General features: G+C 48.1%; 1 protein-coding gene across 1 annotated transcript; it reads right to left on the bottom strand.

Annotated features, from left to right (window-relative positions):
- Nucleotides 1-6312: 6312 nt before the first annotated feature.
- Nucleotides 6313-8795, bottom strand: LOC133886122 (laccase-19-like). The gene is made up of 3 exons (XM_062325855.1): nucleotides 8636-8795; nucleotides 6801-8310; nucleotides 6313-6677 (listed from the first exon to the last, which is right to left on the bottom strand). The coding sequence occupies exons 1-3, from the start codon at nucleotides 8741-8743 to the stop codon at nucleotides 6523-6525; spliced, it is 1773 nt and encodes a 590-aa protein (XP_062181839.1). The 5' UTR covers nucleotides 8744-8795; the 3' UTR covers nucleotides 6313-6522.
- Nucleotides 8796-11463: the final 2668 nt, after the last annotated feature.

The raw sequence follows: 11463 nt of genomic DNA, 5'->3' as shown, positions 1-11463 counted from the left end.
TGGATAGGATGTGTGTGGAATATATGCATCTATGTAAGGATTGAATGGTTGAGGGGCTACTGGCAGATATGTGGAGCGAATAGCAGGGGCTGGAGGCGTGGCAGTGACGGTGGCCAGAAGTTGGCTGGAGGGAAGCGGCTGCTGAGGACATGTGGAGGATGAGGCATCACTAACAATGCCTGGCAAGGACACATGAAGAGGTGCAAGGGGTGAAGCCGCGGCTCGGGTCTCCAACTCCGCAAACTTGGATGTACATAGCTTGCACAGTTGTAGTGGTCGTGTGGACCCTCGCATGGGCATGGCTAGGGAGTCAGCTACCTATGCTGCGGTCTTGGTGGTTTTCTTTTTGGATGGCATCCTACCTCTCTTTGTAATTCTATGTTCAAGTCCCCATAGACGGCGCGTTGTTGGTGCAAGAAAATATCTTCCACAAACAAGTACGGCTAGAGCCTCCTCTATATAAGAGATTCAAGCTTGAAGAAGAAGTAGAGAGGAAGATATATCGATATGTTTTATCACCAAGAGATTGGCCCCTAGCCTGATGGCCATGAGTCTGTATTTATAGTGTTATTCGGGGTGTAAGTATACAAATATGCCCTTAAAGAGGTAGCGATGCGAGTTACCGCCATGCTACAGGGACTTGGGGCTAGTCGAATTACACAGCTTGGGTTCAGGCAGAATACAATTACCTCTAAGTAGAAGATATTATCTACTATAGCAAATACAATAGTGTAGGTGACCCAGAGGGTGTGATACTCGACCGGTCATCAATTGCGGCATGGCGCCACACTATCCCGAATGTCAAGATGACCTCCACTTGCACTAGGATGTCAGGATAGCCACCACTTGTATTAAATACCGATCACTTCCTTGCAGGCAGATGTCGGTGAATCAGGAACCAGGGGTCCCTGAATCCCGAGGCTGGGCCAGCAGTTTGCCACGTGGCGCCTTCCTGAGGGGATCATCTCCGCGAGGTACGAAAAGACTAAGTCCTAGGAGAGGGTGCTCGGGGCCATGAACAGTGGTCCCCGAATACCTGAGTTCCCCGATGATCTGCGAAAACCAAGTGCTGGGAAGAAAGTGCTCGGGGTCATGAACAGTGGCCCCTGAGCACCCAAGTCCCCCGACGACCAGAAAAGCCAAGTACCGGGAAGGGTGTCGGGGCCGCGAACAGTGGCCCCCGAGCACCAAAGTACCCCGAGAACCCGAGGAAGGTAGTTCCGGTAGAGAGTGCTCGGGGCTGCGAACAGTGGCCCCCGAGCACTCGGTTCTCCGAGGATCCGAACAGTCAATTCCGGGAGAGAGTGCTCGGGGCCGTGAACAGTGACCCCCGAGCACTCGGTTCCCCGAGGACCAAGAGAGGGCGTTTCCGGGAGAGAGTGCTTGGGGATGTGAACAGTGACCCCCCGAGCACTCGGTTCCCCGACAGTCCAAGAAGTCATTCGTCGGTGGCCCCCACAGGGGTCCAACGATGAGGTGTCAGCCAGAGAAAGGCCCGATGCCGCATTTAAGAGGACGCATGGCCTGTCACATCCAACTGCTCCTGCCACGCTCGGTGTCAGTCCCTGCCGCATCCTAGCAGAAGGGCGTGGGGACATTTAATGCGCGGGTCCTATCCCGCGTCATCCGGTGCGCCTCGGGATAACGTCGTGAGGACCGAGGCGCTCCGCCTACCGCCATGCTGTGGCAGGCGTACAAGACTGAACGGGCACGCCGGGCCGCTCGGTGGCTGCTCGGTGGGCCCTCTCCGCGGCGCCCGTTGCGGAACGCCATCATGACGTCTGAGACCGGGCGGGGGGGGGGGGGGGGGCGTTTTCAACACCCCGTCACTTCGCGCAGCGGCCCATAATGATCGCTTTTCCATTTATGGTGCCTTGGAACTCGTGCCCTCCCGTTCGGGGCACGCTACCGCCGGTGGGTATTTAAGAGAGCCGGTGGCACGGACAAAAGGGGGATTCGGAGAACTCAGAGACACACACTCTCAGAGATTGAGGAACTCTGGAACACAGACGCCAAGACTCGAAGAACTCTCAGTACAAGCACAGAAGCTGAGACCACCGAAGAACAATGAGCCCGAAGCTCTAGGCTAGACAAACATTCTTGTAACCAGCAACATTCCTGAGAGGCATTCCCAGGGCATTTATAGCATCCACACAGGAGTAGGGTATTACGCTCAATGTGGCCCGAACCTGTCTAAAAATCCCTCCAGTGCATTTACTGCATTCTGCATTAGAACATTCCATCCCACCTGCCATCGTATTCACGCTCATTTATTTCTCCCGCAAACATATTCAAAATAATCCCCTCGACCGAATCTCAAAAAGGGGTCCCTCTGGATCCCTGCGATAGGAGTTCACCCTCCGATAGCAGAGGATGGCTCATAGGCCCCTTTTGGCTGATTTTTCTCTGAGGCTTGATGTCCCACTCCTCGGGCTTCGGAGAACTTGACTAGGCTCTGGAGGACTAGAGCTCCGAGAGGCTCGGGCTCTGGAGAGCTCCAAAGCCTGGAGATCCGAGAGGCCTTTGGGGACCCAAGATTCATAGGCATAGACTAACAGGGCCAAGGGTGTTGGGGTCCTTAAAGGCGGCCCCAAGCAATCCCTTCCAGAGGCCAGCAACTTCCTCTGTCTCGAGAGGTAATGGTTGGAGGGGTTCACGGTCTTTGGGAGCTAGACTTCCAGCTGAGGATCTAGAGCACAAGGGCTCTGAAGGAGCTCTTGATGGCAACCATTTATAATGTCTGCATGCTGGGGTATTTCCCCCCAACAATATGCAACAATTTATATTCCAGAAAGATAAATTGCATGAAAGTAAAGAGCACAAGAGTAATCACATGAATTTTATCCCATGGTATCAGTGATTTACGGATCACCCTTAATCCACGTTGAGGTGAGTTCAAGTTTTTAACCGCTCCTCTATCAAATATGCAGTTCTCACCATGAGAAGAGGTTGACATCGAGCAACTTGATCTTAAGCTAGATTAGAATAGTGAACTACTCAATACCTTGATTCCACTAGAGTACCACTTTACCCCTCCGGTGCTCAAAACCTCTAACAATCACCACCAGTGCTTCTTCACAAACTTCTTTGAAGGACTCAATGGTGTAACTACCTCAGAGCCATCTAGGAGGCTACAACCTCCAAGAGTAACAAGTCGATGACACTTGCTTGAAGGATCACTAGTGCTACAAAGCTCAAACGCTACAAAGCAATGCACTAGATGCTCTCACACTCTCAAATATGCAATCACTAAGCCGAGAGAGGGAGAGGAGGATGCCAAGTGCTCAAGAGTTCATAATGGATATGGTAGTCTTCTTGAATAAGCAAGGGGACTATTTATAGGCTACAATCTAAAATGTAGTCGTTACCCAAAGACTGACACTTTTTTGCTCTTGATGGTCAGACCGTAGTACAACTGGAGGTTAGATCTCCATTGACCGAACAGCTATATCAGAGCAATCATTACCATGACTCTGAGCCAAAATTGAATTGGCGGTCAGATCGCCACTGGTCTCGGTCAGACCATAACCCTAGAACAGAGAACCACAACTCTCTATTCCCATGGTGGTCAGACTGAGACTCCTAACGGTCAGACTGTGAGCCGGAGCAGAGAGTCCAAACTCTCTGTTCCCTTGGTGGTTAGATCGGGAAGCCCCACAGTCAGACCACGAGGCAAGAAATTTGAAACTTCTGCTTTTTTGCATACAGCGGTCATGCCGATCACCACTGGCGGTTAAACCGCCAGACACTCAGAACATTTGCAAAGATAGTTTTTCGGTTCTTCTCAAGGTAAATTTCTCAGTCTAGATGAAATACAAATTTAAACAATTATGACACTTTTGATACCTCAAATAAATGCAAATCAACCCCTCTTAATAGTATGACACTTATCCTATCAATTCAGTCATTTTTCTTCTCTAATCACTATTGACCGGTAAAAGAAAATACCCTATATTTGATATCTTTACATTGATCTAGCCATTTGCATATCTTTCACACATACTTCTTCTAGCTCCTCAATAATTCTTAGACTAACCTTCTTATAACTCAAATAAAATATTAGTCCATATTTAAATATTATCATTAATTAGTAAAACATAAATTAGAAGCCTAAATGCTTGACGAGGACACCTACATGTTTGAGGTAGTATAGAAGAGGGTATATGAGTCAATGGAGTAAGAAGGCCAAGATTTAACAGGAACTGGAGGTGGATTTGGCAGGTAGTTTGAGGGAAATTTAATCTCATCGACAACTAATAGGAATGAAGTCTGAACTAAGAATTTGTCTCGGTAGAAAGGTAGGCGCTCTGGGAGGCAGAAGAGAAGAGAGGCAACTCGGCTTTGACCTATATGAGCAGGAAAGCAATCTCGTGGCTTGATAGCCATCGGATTTGGCCAACAGATGGCATGACAATACTTGTTCCGAGCTTGGTGGTGTAACCTCAACGGTGGTGAGGTCTACCTCGCCGACGCCGCTTAGATCCGTTATAGGTAGCTGTCGGAGGGTTAACTCCTGTCGCAGGGATCCTGAGGGACCCCTTTTTAGAGATTCGGCCGGGGGGATGATTCTGAATATGTTTGCCGGAGAAATAAATGGATATGAATGCGATGGCTGGCGGGGTGGAATGATCTAGTGCAGAATGAAGTAAATGCACTGGGGTTTAGACAGGTTCGGGCCGCACGGAGGCGTAACACCCTACTCATGTATGGATACTATAAATGCCCTGAGAATGTCCCTCAAGGATGTTGCTGGTTACAAGAATGTTTATCTATCCTAGAGCCTGGGGCTCCTTGTTCTTCGGTCTGTGTGTATCTGTTGGCTTTTGGGTGCTCTTGGGCTCCTCGATCTTCTCTACTTCCTTAACTGCTTCAACCGTGCAGAGCTTGCCGAGAGATATTCACTTCTTCAGGGATTTTTCCACTTCCGAGAGATTGTCTAACTTGTCTAGAGCCCCTCTAACTTGTCTTTGTCCGTGCTGCCGGCTGCTTTAAATACCCGCCGGCAGTAGCGTGCCCCGAAAGGGAGAGCACGAGTTCCAAGGCACCATAAATGGAAAGGGCGTCATCATAGCCTCTGTGTGAAGTGACTGGGGTTTGAAAACGTGCCCGCGCCCGGTCATCTGTCGCCATAATGGCACTGGCAACCGGCGCCGTGGAGCGGGCCCACCAGGCAGCCGCAGAGCTGCCCGGCATGCCCGCCCTGTCTTGTTCTCCTGCCATAGTAGCGCGGCAGACGGAACGACTTGTCCCTTGCGACGTTATCCTGAGATGTGCCGGATAGCACGGGATAGGACCCGTGCATTTAATGTCCCCACGCCCTTCTGCCAGAATGTGGCAGGAACTGACACCGAGCGTGGCGGGAGCAGTTGGAGGTGACAGGCCACGTGCGCTCTTTAAATGCGGCCTCGGGTCTTTGACTGGCTGATACCTCATCGCTGGACCCCTGTGGGGGCCACTGTCAGGGGGCTTCCTGGGTCGTCGGGGAACCGAGTGCTCGGGGGTCACTGTTCACCTCCCCGAGCACTCTCTCTCGAGAATGCCCTCCCTCGGTCCTCAGGGAACCGAGTGCTCGATGGCTACTGTTCACTTCCCCGAGCACTCTCTCCTGGAACTTCCTTCAGTAAGCCCTTGGAGTACTCGGGTGCCCGGAAGGCTACTGCTCGCAGCCCCGGGCACACCCCTCCCGTACTTGGTCTTCACAGATCATCGAGGAACCTGGGTACTCGGGGATCACTGACTGTGGCCCCGAGCGCCCTCTCCCGAGACTTAGCCTTTTTTACCTTGCGGAGGATACTCCGCGAGATGGCGCCACGTGGCGGATTGCTGGCCTGGTCTCGAGATTCGGAGACCCCGATTCCTAATTCACCGACAGCAGTAATACTTGGAGTTGTACTAGGGCGCAAAGCAGTGAGTATGGACGAGGATGAGTAGAAAGATGGAGAGAGAGAATGTGACAGAGGAGAGAGACAGTCAGCACTCAGCATGCCACATGCCATTGGTTCCTGACATTAAGATTTTGGACTTTGAGTGAACCATTTAATGAGTTTAGGAACTCAAAACTGTATTTTTAGAGTTTAGAGACCTACGTGATACAACATAAAAAGTTTAAAGATGGTCAGTGTATTTTACCCACCTTCTTTTTAAGAGAAGATATGGGCCTTTTTCCTCTTCACTGCAGAACAGCAACAGTAAACTAAAGGGGCCGTAACATAGCTATGCTGCAATTTTCAATGAGGCCGGACTATACTTAGTTGGGCCAATATTCTCGTGCTCACACAAGAAGAAAAGAACAAGATGAATTGAATTGTTACGTTATTTCAAATTCTCCTTTCCTCATAAATTTCAATTATATTGGATCAGCTTACTCTTTTGACACGTACAATGAAATCCTACAGAAAAGAATTACATCTTCTACAATAAGAATGACCACCAGGAAGAAAAATACGACAAAGGATGAACAATCCTTTTGTCTTTATACCTTATTTTGTATAAATAAAAATTTCGTCGATCTTTTTCAAGACTCTACGGCTGACTGAGACCATTGGCGCCACATCTCTTGTATTCCGCCGGTGGTGGAGGTAGGCTGGTCTCGGGTGTCGGTCCGTTCTCCACGATGAACGCCGTCGCCATGCCCATCACGATGTGAAACTCAAAGTGGCAGTGCAGGTACCACATCCCTGCTCATCAAAATTCAATCAAATTTCAGTTATAATGTGATCGATTACGGGTCAATTTAAAAGAATATATACAGACTAGTTTCAAGCTCGATCAGTCTAACATTATGCAAGAGAGGCATGCACCTGGATTGTCTGTGACGAAGCGGATTGCGGCCCATCCGGTCCTGGGCACCTGCACGGTGTTCCTGAGCTGCGGGTTGTAGTAGTTGAACATGTTGACGTCCCTCTTGGGGTTGAAGTTGCCGAGCCCCTGCGCGAGCACGAAGAAGTCGTATCCATGGAGGTGCATGGGGTTGGAGTCACTCTGCAGCAGCGCCGTGCTCTGGAACACGATCTCCACCGAGGTGTTGTATTTGAACCGCCGGAGCTTGGTTGCCTTGAACGTCGGCTCCAGCACCTCCTCGAGCGGCCCCGGTGGGATCATGTCCCTGTCCGTGTAGTTGTACGGGTGCGGCGGCTGCTCCGGGAAGTCCTCCGTGTACACTCCCTTGCTGGTGCCGTCGTAGTACCGCTCCAGCAGCGACGTGGTGGTCGGGTGGTGGAAGGAGACGTTGTTCATGGTGGCCACAACGATGGTCTCGTTGCTGCGCCGCCGCTTGCACACCTTTTTGCCGTCGCGGCAGATGGAGCCGAGCCCCAACGTGATGAAGAACCGCTCGTCGACGTGCATCGGCACGCGGTGGCGCTTCGGGTACGCGAGCCCGGTGAGGTTGTTGTGGAAGTAGAAGGACGGCATGGTGTTGTGTTGGTTGGGCATGAGAGGCACCGCCACGGGCAGGCCGTTGTTGTCGCTGCCCACGCCGGCATAGCGGACGAGGCCGCGGGAGACGAACACCGGGATCTGCGGGTCGGGCTCCGGCGGCTGGTTGGCGAGCGCGATCATGTGGTAATGCGCCGGCGGGGCGTCGGCTTTCATGAGCACGTCGATGGCCTCGCCCGGAGCGACGGTGACCATGTCCGTCTTGAACGGCGTCAGGTAGTTGCCGTCGGCGCCGACCACCGTGAACGTGTGGCCGGCAACCTTGAAGTAGTACTCGGAGAAGAGCGCCGTGTTGACGATCCGCAGAAGGTAGCTCTGTCCGGGCTCCACATCGAGCACGAAGCTCTCCTCCGGTGTGCCGGAGCAGTTGCTGAGGTCCCCGAGCTTCCCGTTGATGGTGGCCGACAGCGGGTTGTCGTCGAAGTTTCCATCCGCCATCCGCCGGTCGAGCTCGACGAGGTCGAGCTGCCACCACTCACCAATGATGATGGGCACGTCCCTGGCGGGCGTCGGGAACGGGTACTTCCCGTCCTTGGGCCGGATGACGATGGCGCCGTTGATGGTGGCGCGGAGGCAGGTGACGTGCGCGTGCCACCACAGCGTGCCGACCTGGCTGGTGACGTTGAAGCGGTAGGTGTGGTCACCGCCGGGAGGGATGGGGCACTCGGTGACGAACCCGGCGCCGTCGGCCCAGCAGCTCCGGATCTGCCGCACGCCGTGCCAGTGGATTGTTAGGCCGTGTGCCAGCCGGTTGACGATGTGGACGACCACCGTGTCGCCGTCGGTGACGTCGATCTGCGGCCCCGGGAACTGGCCGTTCACCACGTAGATCTTGGTCGTGTTGCACAAATGCGTCACGTTCATCTCGTGCACCTGGTGATCATTCAGACCAAACCAGATCGATTCTTTAGAAACATGCAACTAGATCAACATGATACAGCTCACAACTATCTTTTAACCACCTTGCTTAAACTTGTCTAGTAAGCAAGCTTGCCACAATGGGTGTCCATAAAATTGACACTACAGCCAACCAATACGAGTTTCTAGCATTTTGTAAAGATCTTTTACCGTACCAACGAAACATTTTAGCATGAATCAACAACCTAATTCGCTTTCAAATGTTGGAGTAAATCGACCGAAAGATTATCAATGACATATTGTTAAAACGATGACTATACATATATATATCGATACTTACCACAAAGGTGTGCTCGACGACCGCCGCCTCGCCGACGGCCGCCGCCGCAGCCAGGACGACAAGGGCCATGCAGAGGACGGAAGCCGCCATGGAGAGCTTCTTCCCCATGACAGCCAAGAACAAATGTGTTAACTTGGTTTATGAATTGATGCTTCGATTCTCCTAAGCCTGTCACGTGCTCTATATATACCAACGGCAGAGCTCTAGGCTAGGCAGTCAACACGAAACACCTGAATGGTTGAATCCAACGGCCGTTTGCAATGGTTGACCGGCCAATCACATCCGAGATCATGGGAGACAAGTAAAATATAAAATTCATAGTCGAGGCATCTAAATCATATAAAATTCGTAACTGAGAAAATATACACGCCGAATGCACCTTTTTGACAGCCTGGCGGTGGCTTTCGCAAATCGCAACCAGTTTACACGAGAAGCTGGTGGAAGGTAATTTTTATAGATAATAGAAAAATTCTAGCTTTTTGTATTGTGTAATACTTACAACCCTAGTACATTATTATATTCATATGATCTTTCATATTTTTATTTCCTTTATCTTAGCTTCTACTTGTCATACGTTAATGGTGGCGAATTCTGCTACTCTGAAATACTCTAGTTCAACCAGAATTTATGTTAGATCTAAATCTGTATGAATAGCCCATAAATCGAAATTCCTGTTTCACGTGCTTCCACGAGCAGCCCAGCTGTACGAAACTAGGCTGAGTCAAAATCGAGGCATGGCGCCCGCCCGCCACATCTCGTCATAATGATCCATCCGCCACGGCTTATGAGCCATCCTCTCCCATCTAAAACATTATTAAAAATAGCTATAATAAATAATAATTTATTATAGTTATAATGAGTAGGGAAGACATAGACACATCTTTTGATATTGAATTCACTCTGTACAAACCTACAAGAAGCAACGCCTTTTTCTTCTCTCTGCTGGTCAATGACCTCTTCTCACCAAGAGGCAACGACTGTTTCTTCTTTCTTCTCTCTGCTGGTCAAGGACCTCTTCTCACCAACCTCTACCAACCAAACAAGAGTCAAACGTTGACTCTCTCGTGTAGGTGCGTTAGTCCTCCCTGTGACGTACACCGAACAAGGCGCCTATTCTAACACTACTTCGACATGGACGTTTGATGTTTCAGCATGCTGCTTGAAAAGATAGTTATATATTCCTTCCCGTCACAAATAAATTTCGTTTTAGTCATTGACAAGATTCCAAAACTTAACTACTATTTTTTATAATATTATTTATAAAATACAGTAAAAATATATTATTATAAAATTATTTTTAGATAAATTCACTCGTATCATTTTTAAATATCCAAACTTAATACATTAAAAAAACAATTTCTAACTAAAGTTTAACAGTTAACTAAATACAAACTAAAATGATGCTTATTTACGACTGAAGGGATCGAGTAATTGATCAGATGATGTGGACGTGCATTTGGGAGATGTACCTGGTGTCCTGGACACTTCAGCAGCTTTGACTTTGTTTCAAGTAACTAGAGCAAGCCACAGTCTACAGGTAAAGATGGATGCTAGTAGTTTACTACAGTACATTTCGACTTAATTATCTTTCGGGGAGATTAATATTGCATGAGGTAGAATCTACATAGTTTTTTGTGAGTTCAGATTGATTATTAATGTGAGGTAGAAGGGATCATGCTGGTTAGGTATGCAAATTAATTAACCTAATTGAACCGGCCACCAATCTTCTTCAGTTCAACTAATAACACTATTTTTCTAAAATAAAATAATTTTTAACACTACTTCGACATGGACGTTTGATGTTTCAGCATGCTGCTTGAAAAGATAGTTATATATTCCTTCCCGTCACAAATAAATTTCGTTTTAGTCACTGATAAGGTTCCAAAACTTAACTACTATTTTTGTTATAATATTATTTAGAAAATATAGTAAAATTATATTATTATAAAATTATTTTTAGATAAATTCACTCGTATGATTTTTAAATATCCAAACTTAATACATAAAAAATAATTTCTAACTAAAGTTTAACGGTTAACTAAACACAATCTAAAATGATGCTTATTTACGACTGAAGGGATCGAGTAATTGATCAGATGATGTGGACGTGCATTTGGGAGATGTACCTGGTGTCCTGGATACTTCAGCAGCTATGACTTTGTTTCAAGTAACTAGAGCAAGCCACATGTCTACAGGTAAAGATTGATGCTAGTAGTTTACTACAGTACATTTTGACTTAATTATCTTTCGGGGAGATTAATATTGCATGAGGTAGGATCTACATAGTTTTTTGTGAGTTCAGATTGATTATTGATGTGAGGTAGAAGGGATCATGCTGGTTAGGTATGCAAATTAATTAACCTAATTGAACCGGCTACCAATCTTCTTCAGTTCAACTAATAACACTATTTTTCTAAAATAAAATAATTTTTAAAAATTAGTATTATTGATTGAACTAAAGAGAGCAATGGATACCTTAAGATTAATTAATTTGCACCCCTAATGCATGTTAATTTTGACATGTAACCTGGTCAAACATTAACCCTGCTACTCAACCGGCCTTGCACACCAAGCTTAGTTGTGTCAAATGTGTAGCTGCAAGAAGGCAAAATAACGCAAACTGGCGTGCTAACCCATCACCGCTCACACCGTCGAAAACAAAAAAAATGCGATGAAATGCATTTCAGAAGATTAGCTCGTCACCGCGACCATCACCTCATGATCATCTACAGATCCACTTGTACGTAGATTGTTACATGTTTCAACCATGCATATCCGTCTTTCAGTCTTTGACTCAATCAAACTGAAACTATAACTCGTTTTCTTTA

Source organism: Phragmites australis, chromosome 12, assembly GCF_958298935.1.
Source record: "Phragmites australis chromosome 12, lpPhrAust1.1, whole genome shotgun sequence".
NCBI lineage: Eukaryota > Viridiplantae > Streptophyta > Magnoliopsida > Poales > Poaceae > Phragmites > Phragmites australis.
The sequence above is the reverse complement of the archived record's forward strand: the minus strand, read 5'-3'. Positions and strand labels throughout refer to the sequence as shown.